The sequence below is a fragment of the Rana temporaria genome, chromosome 4 (genome assembly GCF_905171775.1).
Source record: "Rana temporaria chromosome 4, aRanTem1.1, whole genome shotgun sequence".
Taxonomy (NCBI): Eukaryota; Metazoa; Chordata; class Amphibia; order Anura; family Ranidae; genus Rana; species Rana temporaria.
Genome location: NC_053492.1, coordinates 400,521,237 through 400,537,462, shown reverse-complemented (window position 1 = coordinate 400,537,462; position 16,226 = coordinate 400,521,237). Strand labels below are relative to the sequence as shown.

The following is a 16,226-nucleotide window of genomic DNA, read 5'->3' as shown; positions in this document are numbered from 1 at the left end:
GGAGGTGGAAACATTTTGCTTTGGGGCGGTTTCTCTGCTAATGGTACAGGCCGACTTTGCCGCATTGAGGGGCCAATGGACAGGGTCATGTATTGTGAAATCTTGAATGAGAACCTTCTTCCTCAGCCAGAACACTGAAGATGGGTCGTGGATGAGTCTTCCAGCATGACAATGACTTCCTCTCAGGTGCATCGCGCAGGGCTCAGTCAGATGACTCCAGCTTGGCGGCTCTGGTTTTATTCTATAGTCTCCTCTTCACAGTCCACACATGTCTGACTCCTCCTATGATCCGCATCCCAGCGGCGCTTCCACTCTTGACTCCTCTCTAGACTCCCTCTCAGAGACTGCAGACATAATAAAAGAGATGGTCAGAGGCTGCGGACATGATGCAGGAGGTGGACAGAGGCTGCGGACATGATACAGGAAGTGGACAGAGGCTGCGGACATGATACAGGAAGTGGACAGAGGCTGTAGACGTGATACAGGAGGTGGACGTGATACAGGAGGTGGACAGAGGCTGCGGACATGATACAGGAGATGGACAGAGGCTGTGGACGTGATACAGGAGGTGGATGTGATACAGGAGGTGGACAGAGGCTGTGGACATGATACAGGAGGTGGACAGAAGCTGCGGACATGATACAGGAAGTGGAAAGAGGCTGAGGACATGATAAAGGAGGTGGACAGAGGCTGTAGACGTGATACAGGAGGTGGATGTGATACAGGAGGTGGACAGAGGCTGCGGACATGATACAGGAGGTGGACAGAGGCTGTGGACGTGATACAGGAGGTGGATGTGATACAGGAGGTGGACAGAGGCTGTGGACGTGATACAGGAGGTGGACAGAGGCTGCGGACATGATAAAGGAGGTGGACAGAGGCTGTGGACGTGATACAGGAGGTGGACAGAGGCTGCGGACATGATACAGGAGATGGACAGAGGCTGTGGACGTGATACAGGAGGTGGATGTGATACAGGAGGTGGACAGAGGCTGCGGACATGATACAGGAAGTGGACAGAGGCTGCGGACATGAAACAGGAAGTGGACAGAGGCTGAGGACATGATAAAGGAGGTGGACAGAGGCTGTGGACGTGATACAGGAGGTGGATGTGATACAGGAGGTGGACAGAGGCTGTGGACGTGATACAGGAGGTGGACAGAGGCTGCGGACATGATAAAGGAGGTGGACAGAGGCTGTGGACGTGATACAGGAGGTGGACAGAGGCTGTGGACGTGATACAGGAGGTGGACAGAGGCTGCGGACATGATAAAGGAGGTGGACAGAGGCTGTGGACGTGATACAGGAGGTGGACAGGGGCTGTGGACGTGATACAGGAGGTGGACAGAGGGTGCGGACATGATACAGGAGGTGGACAGAGGCTGCGGACATGATACAGGAGGTGGACAGAGGCTGCGGACATGATAAAGGAGGTGGACAGAGGCTGTGGACGTGATACAGGAGGTGGACAGAGGCTGCGGACATGATAAAGGAGGTGGACAGAGGCTGTGGACGTGATACAGGAGGTGGACAGGGGCTGTGGACGTGATACAGGAGGTGGACAGAGGCTGCGGACATGATACAGGAGGTGGATGTCATACAGGAGGTGGACAGAGGCTGTGGACATGATACAGAAGGTGGACATGATACAGGAGGTGGACAGAGGCTGTGGACATGATACAGAAGGTGGACAGAGGCTGTGGACGTGATACAGAAGGTGGACAGAGGCTCTGGATGTGATACAGGAGACGGACAGAGGCTGCAGACAGACATAATACAGGAGGTGGTCATGATACAGAAAGTGGACAGTGGCTGCGGACAAGGTAGTGTCCTCACCCCCTCACAGTAGCTTTCTCCTCTGTCCACCTTCATATTACCTTTCTACATCAGTGTGTCCTCCTCCTGTGCCCCTTTAACCTCTCCACAGAGCAGCACATCAGTGTCCTCCTCTGCCCCCTGCATGGCTTCACACCACCACCACCCCCCCCCCCGTAATGTCCTCCTCTGCCCCCTTTTTGCTATCCCCCCGCACACAGTGTCACTCTCCTCACCCCCCCCCCTGGCTCCTCCTCTGCTGTTGCGAGTGCAAGAGGTGCCGCCGCAGCACTGCTATAAACAAGTAGACTGACTTCTATTCAAAATCGGCGCCAGGCAGCGCCATGACGTTATTGCGCATGCGCCGCCCAGCTGAGCGTGTACGAGATTTCCCGAACTTTTGACCCATCTGCGGTTTTCAGAGATGGGAAAGATCTGGAGTAGGTACTTTTACTTTAGGTACTTTTTTGCAGTGCCAGTAAAAAAAATGTGGCTCTGTCAGTAAATTTCATGATTTTTGTCAGTAAAAAGTTGGTGCCAGTAAATTTCACTTGGAGGGGGATGTGCCAACACTGGGGGTCCAGTGTAATTTTACCTTACAGATTTTCTGTAAAGGGGAACTTTAATGACAAAGTCATGATGTAAATTTACTGTGAGATGTTGTCCGTATAACTAAAGGCAAGCTTTTTATCTTGGGTTTTGGATAGAGTGGAGAGGGATCAGAACGCATGTCAGGTTTATATTGCTATCTGTGCCTCCATTCGGAAGATTCACCCTCTCTATTTATCCTGTTATCAACAAAAGTGAAGATAAAAAATAAATCCCAAATGTAGGTTATCCCCAGAACAGGAATAGAGGGGAAATCTTCCAAATAGGACACCAGTTCTGGTGACAACCAGGCATATCCCCACCTTGGAGTTCCTTGCACTTCCTGTTTTGGCTATGAGACAGGAAATGAGTGGAAATCTCCCAAATGGGGACACAGGTGACAAAAATAAACTGACATGGATAACTTTCCCTTACTCTATCCAGAATAAACAAAAAGTTTTGCTTTTAGCTTTACATTAGGTATAATAATTCATAGACAATGGCAGGTTCCAGTTCAGCGCTCAGTGAAGCTGCTTTGGAGTCTTTCTGGAACTAAACAGAACGTGACAAGGTGATCAACGCCCAGTTATGTTGGCGGAGAATGTCAGTGTGGGCGGGGCCTGAGATACGGGCGTAGAATATCAGTGTGGGCGGGGCCTGAGATACGGGCGTAGAATATCAGTGTGGGCGGGGCCTGAAATACGGGCGTAGAATATCAGTGTGGGCGGGACCTGAGATATGGGCGTAAAATATTAGTGTGGGCGGGTCCTTAGATATATGTGGAGAACGTCAGTGTGGGCGGGGCCTGAGATACGGGCGTAGAATATCAGTGTGGGCGAGGCCTTAGATATAAGTGGAGAATGTCAGTGTGGGCGGAGGCCTGAGATATAGGCGGAGAATGTCAGTGTGGGCGGGGCCTGAGATACAGGGGAGAATGTATGTGTGGGCGGGGGCCTGAGATATGGTCGGAGAATGTCAGTGTGGGCAGGGGCCTGAGATATAGGCGGAGAATGTATGTGTGGGCGGGGGCCTGAGATATAGGCGGAGAATGTTAGTGTAGAAAGGATCACACGTGTGGGCGAGGTCTGACAGCATGGGCGGAGAATGCAAGTGTGGGCGTGATCTGTCGTATGGGCGTAGTAGATTGTCAGTGTGGGCGTGGTCTATCTTAGAGGCGAAGAATAACGGTGTGGGCGAGGTCTGGCGGCAAGCATTATAAATAAATAAATAAATAACAAAAAGAAAACAAAGTGGGCGTGGTCAGGTGACGGAGGGGGTTACATAAAAAGGTATTCGGCGCATATTCGAAGGCGTGGCTATATAGCAGCCCGTGGGTTTTCATGGAGGGGCGTGGTTGCTAAGTTGTATGGGCGTGTCAGATGGAAGATGTGGGTGTGGCCTGTGCGGAGTTGGGTGCCGGTGGAGTCAGGAAGCGTCCCAGTGAGAAGGCGGCTATCCCGGGGAGGCGCAAAGAGGTCTCCCGCTGCAGCATGGCTACTCTGACGGTGGAGGGAGACGATAGCGGCAAGGTAGAGGCTGGACATTTGTATGTGCGGGTTACCCGTCAGTAGTGGGAACGTCATGTAGTACAGAGCAGACACTTCCTGGTTCCAGGCTCTGTACACACAGACATCTTGCTGGGTGTTATACAGAGGGGGGGTGACAGCATGTAACTTTCTATAGGAGGGGGAGATGTCAGAGGCTGGACTAGTAGTGACATATAGGCAGGGTAAGGGTCAGACATTGATTATTTGCAAATATCTCTTCATGTGACAACACTGAAGAAATTACACTTTTCTACAATGTAAAAGTAGTGAGTGTACAGCTTGTATAACAGTGTAAATGTGCTGTCCCCTCAAAATAACTCAACACACAGCCATTAATGTCTAAACCGCCACAAAACAAAAGTGAATACACCCCCAAATTGGGCCCAATTAGCAATTTTCCCTCCCCCAGAGTCATGTGACTTGTTAGTGTTAGAAGGTCTCAGGTGTGAATGGGGAGCAGGTGTGTTAAATTTGGTGTTATCGCTCTCACTCTCTCATACTGATCACTACATGAAGACGGCCTAGGCTATAAGAAGATTACCAAGACCCTGAAACTGAGCTGCAGCACGGTGCCCAAGACCATACAGTGGTTTAACAGGACAGGTTCCACTCAGAACAGGCCTCACCATGGTCAACCATAATTGGCACCTTTTTGGGGGGAGGGGGGGGGCAGGATACCTGTCAAAGACAGGTATCCTTTCCCACTTCTGGGAGTCCGGCTGCGGCCGTGACACGGCAGTGACGCCACCGTGGGACTCCCTCCTCCTCCCCTGGCCGCCGGACTAATAGGAGAGAGGAGCGGGGCCTCGCGCATGCACAGTAGTGTTCCCGGCGTGAAGCCGAAACGTTACGCTGCTGGGTTCCCTTACCCACAATGCCGACGGCAGCACACGACAGCTGATGGGAACATCAGCTGCAGTGCCGACATCGAGAGACTTTTTTAAGACCCGGATCTTTAGGCAGCTAAAGGACCCGGCCAGGTTTTGCGATTCGGCATTGCGTCGCTTTAACAGACAATTGCGCGGTCGTGCGATGTGGCTCCCAAACAAAATTTGCGTCCTTTTTTTCACACAAATAGAGCTTTCTTTTGGTGGTATTTGATCACCTCTGCGGTTTTTATTTTTTGCGCTATAAACAAAAATAGAGCCTTTTGCTATAATAAATATCCCCCCAAAAATATATAAAAAAACATATTTTTTTTCCCTCAGTTTAGGCCGATACGTATTCTTCTACCTATTTTTGGTAAAAAAAATCGCAATAAGCGTTTATCGGTTGGTTTGCGCTAAATTTATAGCGTTTACAAAATAGGGGATAGTTTTATTGCATTTTTTTTTTTTTTTTTACTACTAATGGTGGCGATCAGCGCTCCCTTTTTTTTTTTTTTGTGACTGCGACATTATGGCGGACACTTCGGACAATTTTGACACTTTTTTGGGACCATTGTCATTTTCACAGCAAAAAATGCATTTAAAATGCATTGTTTACTGTGAAATTGACAATTGCACAAGGGGGCGCTGAAGTGGTTATGTATGACCTAATATGTGTTTCTAACTGTAGGGGGGTGTGGCTGTAGTTGTGACGTCATCGATTGTGTATCCCTATAAAAGGGATCACATGATCGATGACGCTGCCACAGTGAAGAACAGGGAAGCTGTGTTTACACACAGCTCTCCCCGTTTTTCAGCTCCGGGACCGATCACGGGACTCCAGCGGCGATCGGGTCCCGGAGCTTCGGACCGGGACGCGGGCGCGTGCCCGCGACCCACGGCTGGGCACTAGCACAGGACGTACCTGTACGTGCATGTGCCCAGCCGTGCCATTCTGCTGACGTTAATGTGCAGGAGGCGGTCATTAAGTGGTTAAGGCAGCGCTGGAAAATAATGGTGGCCACACAAAATATTGACGCTTTTGTGCCGAATTTGGACATTTTCAATTAGGGGTGTACTCACTTTTGTTGCCAACGGTTTATACATTAATGGCTGTGTTTTGAGGGAACAGCAAATTGACACTGTTATAAACGCTGTACACTCACTACTTTTTTTTTAAAGGTAAACACTCACTACTTTACATTGTAGCAAAGTGTCATTTCTTCAGTTTTGTCACATAAAAAGATATTATAAAATATTTGCAAAAATCCCCCCAAAACAGGTATCCTGGTATTAAAAATGTCAGCCAGCGATTCTGATTGTAGCAGAAGTGGTTCAATTAGCTAAATAATCAATAATTTCTGTGGGTGGTGGAAGCGGGTCCCACACCTCTCCCTGGCTCTACCGTCCAATCACGGAGCCCGGGAGCGATGCGACATCGGCTGCACGGAACAGAGGGAGGAAATGACGTTCCTTTCTATTTGACACCGGAAACTTGGCGCATTGAGTGCGTCGTCCCTTCTGGTTCTGCCTCTTTTGTTTACTTTGCCATTGGCAGCCGATCAGACTGATCTGTGTCTGATCGGCTATATTGGAGGCTAGAGGAGAGATTTGGGGTCTAATAGACCCCAGATCTCTCCATAAAGAGATTCTGTCACAACACATGTAATGGCAATAAAGTTAATAAAAATAAAGCCCCTTTCACACAGGCTGTCTCATCAGATGTGATTCCATTTTCCTTTGGTCTGGCGGATCGGGTATGTTTGGGTGAAAACGGAGAGGCGGTCCATTTTCACCTGATTTCCCCCATAGGGGAGAGTGGGACTGGTTACGTCTCCGCTCTGCGCAGTGAGTGGAGACAAATCTTTCATCCGCCTGCTGAATGGAGCGATCCCTGCTGAGCAAGTGGAGGTGTCTGTGTGAAAGGGGCCTTAAAGCGCCCCCATTCCCCTGTGCTTATGCCAAAATGCAAACGCATACGTTACTCCCGCACACGTATGTAAACGGTGATCGCACCACACATGAGGTATTGTCAAACATCAGAGCGAGAGTAATAATTCTAGCACCAGACCTGTAATTCTAGCGCAGGTAACCTGTAAAGGCGTTTAAAGTGACGCCTATGTAGAATTTTAAGCACCCTAGCTTGCCGCCATTCCAAGGGCAGACACCATTTTAAAACTTGACATGTTGGGTGTCTATTTACTCAGTGTAACATCTTTCACATAATTAAAAAAAACAAAAATGGAGAAAATAGTGTTTTTGTTTTTTTTCCCAAAAAAATTGCATTTGAAAAACCACTGCGCAAATGCTATGTGACATAAAAAAAAAATTGCAACATGCACCATTTTATTCTATGGGGCCTTTGCAAAAAAAACATGTTTTTGCTCCTACATGTAACCTACTTTTTTTGCCACAAAATTGCTTAGAACACACACACACACACACACACACACACACACACACACACACACACACACACACACACACACACACACACACACACACACGTGTGTGTGGGTTCTAAGCAATTTTGTAGCAAAAAAGTAGGTTGTTGCATGTAGGAGTAAAGTGTCAGAATTTGCCCGGATACGAAGTGGTTAACCATTTCAGCCCTGGGAGGTTTTTGTTGTACGGGAAATGGGGTGACAGCTGGTGAGGGGGGGTACTACAGTGTATAGCCACCACTGAGCTTCCCCAAGACTTAAAGTGGATGTAAACCCACTCCCATCCTTTCTAAACTACTGCCATAGTGGTTATCTATAAGGATATACATGTATCCTCACCTGTCAAATGTCTCCCCTCTGTCTGTTGTGAACTGAAAAACTGCAGATTCTGTGGGTGGGTCTGTTGTCTGGAGCTCTGTGGGTGGAGTCATGATGTCAGCAGACTCACCGCCCTCCTCTATACTCCCCTTGTCAACATGCTTTTTTTCCGGTGTATTCCTTACACTAATTTCTGCTATGATCACTAACATCCAGTCAAAATCCAGAAAAGTAACCACATGACTTCAGAAAAGGAGTGGGGGTGGGAATTAAAAAATAATGCCTGTCTCAAGGCTAGTGCATGAGATATGGAAATAACCTGTCACTCACAGCAAGGGGGAGGAACGGACAAAAGCTTTTTTTCTGTTTGTCCGTTTATTTCACTGAAAAAAGAAAAGAGGATTGCTCAGAGCTGGATTAAGGCTGCATTCACACCTGAGTGTTTTGTCGCCTGAAGCGCGACGTTCAAAAACGCTAGAGGGGAAGAAATACATTATTCCCTATGGAGATGGTTCACATCTCCACGCCAATACGCCTGACGCCGAACGACTGAAGCTCAAACAAGTTCCGGACCCTTTTTTGTCGCGCGTATCGGGGCGGGTTTGGTCGTTTTTGAGCGTTTCCATTTCCAATAGAAAGTAATGGAAACGATTGATTCAAGCGACTAGCGCGACAACGAGCGTTTGCTACGGGCGTTTCTTCGATTTAATCAATAGAACTTTTCACGCAGGCAGAAGATAAAAAAAAATCTACCAACATAGCAACAAGTGATGTAATGATGATTTTTCCTATTGGCTAAAATAAAAAAAGTCGAAGTACAAAAAAACGTCGGACGACACTGTATGCAAACGCGCAAATAAGCATGAATACGCGCGACAAAACGCCAGAAAAAACGACCGACGCTGCAGCCTAACTCTTTGTGGCAAGACTGGGCACAGATGATGGGAAATCATTTACTCTACATTGTGACAGCAAGAAAAAAAAAAAAATTCGGGTTTACATCCACCTTAAGGATAGTCACTACAGTCAGGTTTATCTGCCAAACTTTATATGCTGTAGATCAGTGGTCTCAAAGTACCGGCCCGCGGGCCATTTGCGGCCCGCGGACCAGTTATAAATGGCCCGCAGGCAGGGTGTAACTAAGTTGCGGCGTAGCGTAAATGTGCAGGCGTAAGCGAGCCTAATTCAAATGAGGAAGAGGTGGGTGTGTTTTAGGAAAATATCCCAGTGCGCATGCGTCGGATAGAATGCCTAAGATACGTCGAACACTGCCTACGACGTGAACGTAACTTACGCACAGCCCTATTCGCGTACGACTTGCGCAAACGACGTAAAAAGATAGGCTTGTTCCGACGTCCATACCTTACATGGGCTGCGCCACCTAGGGAGCAGCTTTATCTTTACGCCGGCGTATCTCTTACGTAAACGGTGTAACTAATTGCGACGGGCACATGTACGTTCGTGAATTGGCATATCTTGCTCATTTGCATATTCGACGCGGAAAACAACGGAAGCGCCACCTAGCGGCCAGTGTAAATATGCACCCTAAGATACGACGGCGTAGGAGACTTACGCCACTCGTATCTTAGCCTAATTTAAGTGTATCTGGTTTCCAGAATACGCTTAAATTTACGATGGCATAGATTCAGAGTTACGACGGCGTATCTACTGATACGCAGCCGTAACTCTCTCTATCTGAATCTAGCTAAATGTCTCCGAAGACCAGTGCACGGTAGAATTAGGTGTGTTAATCTAGTTGCCGCTCTAAAAATAACTTTTCTCTTTCCTCTCGATGAGGGCTCTGTACTGATGAAGTCCCACACCATTCTCTGTCTAAAGCAGACCTGGGCAAACTACGGCCCGCGGGCCGTATACGGCCCGGCGGACCTTTTAATCCGGCCCACCCCCGCTGCCGCTGCCACGTTAATCACCGCGGCAGGGAACATTACAGACAGCGTTCGTTTGAACAGCTGTTTTCCCTGCCGCGCATAGACACTTCCCCTTGGACGGATCTGTCCAATCGCGAGCAAGGGGGAGTCACATAGACACTCCCCCTTGCTCGCGATTGGACAGATCCGTCCAAGGGGGAGTGTCTATGGCATAGACACTTCCCCTTGGACGGATCTGTCCAATCGCGAGCAAGGGGGAGTCACATAGACACTCCCCCTTGCTCGCGATTGGACAGATCCGTCCAAGGGGGAGTGTCTATGCGCAGCGGGGAAAACAGCTGTTCAAACGAACGCTGTCTGTAATGTTCCCCGCTGCGGTCAGCGGTGATAACAGTAGGCAGGGCCGGGAGGGGTCACTGTGCCCATCACACGCAGCCACTTGTGCCAACACATACAGCCACTTGTGCCAACACATTCAGCCACTTGTGCCAACACATTCAGCCACTTGTGCCAACACATTCAGCCACTTGTGCCAACACATTCAGCCACTGTGCCCATCACACGCAGCCACTGTGCCCATCACACGCAGCCACTGTGCCCATCACACGCAGCCACTGTGCCCATCACACGCAGCCACTGTGCCCATCACACGCAGCCACTGTGCCCATCACACGCAGCCACTGTGCCCATCACACGCAGCCACTGTTCCCATCAAACGCAGCCACTGTGCCCATCACACGCAGCCACTGTGCAATCAATTGTTGCCACTGTTCCCAAACACAGCCACTGTGCCAATCACACGCAGCCACTGTGCCAATCACACGCAGCCACTGTGCCAATTACACGCAGCCACTGTGCCAATTACACGCAGCCACTGTTCCCATCAAACGCAGCCACTGTGCCAATCACACGCAGCCACTGTGCCAATCACACGCAGCCACTGTGCCAATCACACGCAGCCACTGTGCCAATTACACGCAGCCACTGTGCCAATTACACGCAGCCACTGTTCCCATCAAACGCAACCACTGTGCCATCACAGGCAGCCACTGTGCCATCACATGCAGCCACTGTTTAATCAATTGTTATTGATTAAACAGTGGCTGCCTGTCCCCAGCGTCTGTCCCCCTCCTGTGTCATGTCCCCAGCGTCTGTCCCCCTCCTGTGTCATGTCCCCAGCGTCTGTCCCCCTCCTGTGTCATGTCCCCAGCGTCTGTCCCCCTCCTGTGTCATGTCCCCAGCGTCTGTCCCCCTCCTGTGTCATGTCCCCAGCGTCTGTCTCCCTCCTGTGTCATGTCCCCAGCCTCTGTCCCCCTCCTGTGTCATGTCCCCAGCCTCTGTCCCCCTCCTGTGTCATGTCCCCAGCCTCTGTCCCCCTCCTGTGTCATGTCCCCAGCCTCTGTCCCCCTCCTGTGTCATGTCCCCAGCCTCTGTCCCCCTCCTGTGTCATGTCCCCAGCCTCTGTCCCCCTCCTGTGTCATGTCCCCAGCCTCTGTCCCCCTCCTGTGTCATGTCCCCAGCCTCTGTCCCCCTCCTGTCATGTCCCCAGCCTCTGTCCCCCTCCTGTGCCATGTCCCCAGCCTCTGTCCCCCTCCTGTGCCATGTCCCCAGCCTCTGTCCCCCTCCTGTGCCATGTCCCCAGCCTCTGTCCCCCTCCTGTGCCATGTCCCCAGCCTCTGTCCCCCTCCTGTGCCATGTCCCCAGCCTCTGTCCCCCTCCTGTTCCATGTCCCCAGCCTCTGTCCCCCTCCTGTGCCATGTCCCCAGCCTCTGTCCCCCTCCTGTGCCATGTCCCCAGCCTCTGTCCCCCTCCTGTGCCATGTCCCCAGCCTCTGTCCCCCTCCTGTGCCATGTCCCCAGCCTCTGTCCCCCTCCTGTGCCATGTCCCCAGCCTCTGTCCCCCTCCTGTGCCATGTCCCCAGCCTCTGTCCCCCTCCTGTGCCATGTCCCCAGCCTCTGTCCCCCTCCTGTGTCATGTCCCCAGCCTCTATCCCCCTCCTGTGTCATGTCCCCAGCCTCTGTCCCCCTCCTGTGTCATGTCCCCAGCCTCTGTCCCCCTCCTGTGCCATGTCCCCAGCCTCTGTCCCCCTCCTGTGCCATGTCCCCAGCCTCTGTCCCCCTCCTGTGCCATGTCCCCAGCCTCTGTCCCTCTCCTGTGCCATGTCCCCAGCCTCTGTCCCCCTCCTGTGCCATGTCCCCAGCCTCTGTCCCCCTCCTGTGCCATGTCCCCAGCCTCTGTCCCCCTCCTGTGCCATGTCCCCAGCCTCTGTCCCCCTCCTGTGTCATGTGCCCAGCCTCTGTCCCCCTCCTGTGTCATGTGCCCAGCCTCTGTCCCCCTCCTGTGTCATGTGCCCAGCCTCTGTCCCCCTCCTGTGCCATGTCCCCAGCCTCTGTCCCCCTCCTGTGCCATGTCCCCAGCCTCTGTCCCCCAGTTTTCCAACAATGATATTTACTGCTTTTTATAAAGAAATACAATTGATTTTATGCAGTATTGAGTTTAGCCTTTTGGCCCGGCCCTCCAAAATATTTTTAGTTTCTCATGTGGCCCCATCGAAAAAATAATTGCCCACCCCTGGTCTAAAGTATTGGGTTAGGGGTCACAGCTCTGGTTATGATTTCTGGACTGACAAAAAAAGGCAAGGTTGTGTCCCAAATGTCTTCCTTTGTTTGGGACACAGTCTGAGTGAAGACTGATGGGGTGACCTTCATTATATGCTTATTTTGCTGCTCTCCCCTCAGGACCCTGAAAAAGTAGTGAGAACATGAGATTTTCACCCTAAAATACTTATTCCCTGTAGGACTACCGGTATTCAAATTGTTTCTTTATCTGGCAGAGTATTATCCAGATTCTCCGCCAGTCATTTTCTGTTCTTGGTATTATTGCACATGGTTGTCAGAGGATTCCTTATAGACTTTGATGCTGATGTGGATTCTTTTTTTTTTTTTTTGCGTCCTGCCCTAGTACTATAATGTTAGTGCTAAATCCTATTTCATTATTGAGAATTTTGCCCCAAGTAGCAAATTCATATACCACATTTGTAATCCTACTTCTTTGGAACTGCAACAGATGCACATCAATGGTTATACAGCAATTCAGAGATTTGGGGTACTCGACCTTCCCCAGATCTTGCTGGAAGGAGGATGTCACCCTCACCTAAGCAAAATTGGGGGGGGGGGGATGGCAAGTATACCATTTAACCTAACCCCTACGGTATAATGTGTATGTACAGGACATGTATTCCACACTGTCTGATGTGCACTCTGTACACTGCAGTCTCTACCTGTGCATTAAGATGATATATATAATATTAGGGTTGTCCCGATACCACTTTTTTAGGACTGAGTACAAGTACCGATACTTTTTTTTTAAATGTGTCCCAAAACATATATGCAGCCATGTCCCCAAAACATATATGCAGCCATGTCCCCAAAACATATATGCAGCCATGTCCCCAAAACATATATGCAGCCATGTCCCCAAAACATATATGCAGCCATGTCCCCAAAACATATATGCAGCCATGTCCCCCCACATGCAGCCATGTCCCCCGTACCTAAATGATGCCGCTTCCGCGTTAATCACCGCACAGGGAACATTAGTCAGCTTTCGTTTGAATAGCTGTTTTCACCGCCGCTCTGTGTATAGAGACACTCCCCCTTGCTCGCGATTGGACAGATCCATCCAAAGGGGAGTGTCTATGCGCGGCGGGAAAACAGCTATTCAAACGAAAGCTGACTGTAATGTTCCCCGCGCCGCGGTGATTAACGCGGCAGCGGCTTTGCGACACACGACGGCGGCGGTTGCGGGGGGGGGGGAGAAGTATTCTATTTTGGCATCGGGGGTATTTGCGCTAATACTCGGTATCGATACTGGTATCGGTTATATATATATATATATATCTCCTAGGATTTAAGAGCCGGTTCACACCAGAACACGGTGCAGGAAACGCATGTTCTGTGCATTCTTTTTCCACACCGCGTTCAAAACGCACTACTTTTGTGATGTGCAGCAAATGTCAATAGGTTAATGACATTCCAAGCACAGGTCGCAAACGGTGGGTTTGCCTGCACCGGATCACATGGTACAAGTATCATATTGTATATATGGACATCCATGTCCATCTTTTATGCTTTAAGCCCAATTTTCCTGCAGATACTTTTTGGCTCTGAAGAAGGTGCAGCCTTCAGCCAGTAAGGACCCCGGTGAGGTCCCCCTGTACTCTAGTGAGTTGTACCATGGACCACAAATAAGTAGCTCGGCAAGCGATTTTAAATTTAACTGTTTTAAGTATATTTTATGACTATTGCTTTTTAATAAATGCTGTGGGATAATGCACTATGCAGCGCCCTCTTTTGTTCGTATTTTGTTGTGGCTTCAGGAAATCCAAGGTCTGAGAGGGCAGCAAGGCTTAAAGCAGAGCTCCCCCCAAAAGGGGAATGTCACGTACCTGGTGATGGAGCCTGACGTGCAGGGAGCGGCTACTCTTGCTCCTCTGACTCCGGAACCCCTGGTAGTGTGGACAGGAGCACGGGAGTACAAAGTCGCACAAGCGCCTGGCAGGAACGCTGTGCAGGAACTGAGGTGGACTCCTGTAGACTCCAGGGAGATGTCAGTGATGCCGGGAGCAGCAGGATGACAGGTAGCCGGAGCTTGGTGCAGGAAGCCAGGATCAGCAGGATGACGGGTAGCCGGAGCTTGGTGCAGGAAGCCGGGATCAACAGCAGGAGGGAGGTGTACTGTAGTGCTGGTACAAGCAGGGTCAGGCAGGCCGGGTCAGACACAGGCGGGCGGATCAGGTACAGAGGAGAAGCAAAAGGGAAGTCGTGGTTCAGGCCGGATCAGCAACAGGGGGCAGCAATCAGTTTGAAGGAGAAGGCAGAGACAAGGTCAGACAAGCCAGAGGTCAGTGTGATCAGAGACAAGCCTGGTTCACAGGAACTGAAGTTTATTGGGTAACAGGTGTCAGGTGGGTAACGGGAACCGCTGAAGACCGAGCAGCAAGAGGCTGCAGGATGAGCCCCATTAAATAGCCTGAACTGGTGCCAAAATGGCGTTGGCACGTGTGCCGAAGTGCCGCAATAGTGCGTGCGCCGAAGTGCCGCGTGTGTGCCGAATTGCCGCAATTGCGTGCTGATGCGCTGCTAGCGCCACCTAGTGGCCTGCTTCGTCCATGACAGGCACTGTAGGGTGGTATGCACTGTAGCGGGGGTCTGTACTGTAGGGTCCAGAGGTGCAGGGTAATGTAAAGGGGTGCAGGGTGCTGTGTAATGTAAAGGGGTACAGGGCGCTGTGTAATGTAAAGGGGTCCAGAGGTACAGGGCGCTGTGTAATGTAAAGGGGTCCAGAGGTACAGGGTGCTGTGTAATGTAAAGGGGTCCAGAGGTACAGGGCGCTGTGTAATGTAAAGGGGTCCAGAGGTACAGGGCGCTGTGTAATGTAAAGGGGTCCAGAGGTACAGGGTGCTGTGTAATGTAAAGGGGTCCAGAGGTACAGGGCGCTGTGTAATGTAAAGGGGTGCAGGGTGCTGTAAAATGCAAAGGGGTCTAGAGGTGCAGTGTAATGTAAAGGGGTGCTGTGTAATGTAAATGGGTCCAGAGGTGCAGGTTGCATGTTTTGAGTTGCAGAGGAGGTCTAGGGCTAGAATTATTGCTCTTGCACTAACGATCGCGGCGATAATTCACATGTGCGAATACCGTTTATATATGCGAGCACTACTCACATATGTGTTCGCTTCTGCGCGCGAGCGGGCGCGTTTTCTGGCTCCTAACTTTTTTAGCTGGCTGCTAGATTCCGAACAAATTTGTCAAACCCTGTGGATTCCTTGCCCTTAAAACATGTCGTCATTGACTTCTTGTTTCACGGTTTCTATTGACAGAGCCGTTTTGCACTCTTTTGTATTGCATTAGGTTTTACTGTAATTCTGAGTAAAAAGATTGAAACAAAAGTCAGTAGTACAGTAGCTGCTGACTTTACATTTTTTGGTGGGGGGTGGGCTGGAGCTCCGCTTTAAGGCGATACCCCTGTGACGTGTAGTTATTCTCCATACCTTTACCAGGGCACTAAACTTTTATGCAGGAGGGGTGTATTTGTTGTGCCTGCAAATCACCTGAGTGCATGAGCCCTAAACAGGGAAGATATGGGGGGCGTGGCCAAGATGGCGGACTGAGCAGACGTGCTTCCTGAGCTCTCCTGGAGTGTGATCCGTTTTATATCTCCTGTCTCCTTGCGGGGCCCCGCGGTGCTCTGAATGCCGCCCAAAGCCTTTGGGAGCCAGAAGAAGCCCAAGAAACTGAAGTTTCCTGCCTATATCCCGGAGGATACTGTTCAGAGCGCTGACTACCCGCCGTCTCCTGCGCGCCTATGCAGTATGGTGTCGCAGACGGACCACGAGGAGGGCCCGGCTCAGTCCCCCCCTGGCATCCCTGAAGTGATGGCGGCTATTACGTCGTGCCAGGAGGCCCTGACTAACAAGATAGAGGAAGTCCAACTGGACGTGAGCCTCATCAGACAGGACTTTGACAAAATCCGGTCACGGGTATCAGAGGTGGAACACCGAGTGAGCGAGGTGGAGGACACTGTGTCGGGCCACGATTCCTCTATTAGGGCCCTGCAGTCGAGGGTTAAGGCTCTCGAGTACCGCGCGGAAGCCGCCGAGAATAGAAGCCGCCGCAACAACCTCCGGATCGTGGGTTTGCCGGAGGGTGTGGAGGGTCGTGCCCCGGCTCAGTTTGCGGAGGAGCTCTTTCGTTCGATGCTGCC

The 16,226-nt window shown here is 50.7% G+C and overlaps 1 protein-coding gene across 1 annotated transcript in view; it reads left to right on the top strand.

Moving 5' to 3' along the window:
* The first annotated feature begins 3,761 nt into the window (after window positions 1-3,761).
* SNX5 (sorting nexin 5) overlaps window positions 3,762-16,226 on the top strand; it is a 77,839-nt gene continuing 65,374 nt past the window's right edge. Inside the window, exon 1 of the mRNA XM_040351194.1 lies at window positions 3,762-3,932. Within this exon, the coding sequence (XP_040207128.1) occupies window positions 3,783-3,932 (150 nt within the window). The 5' untranslated portion in view covers window positions 3,762-3,782. The remainder of the gene's footprint in view (window positions 3,933-16,226) is intronic.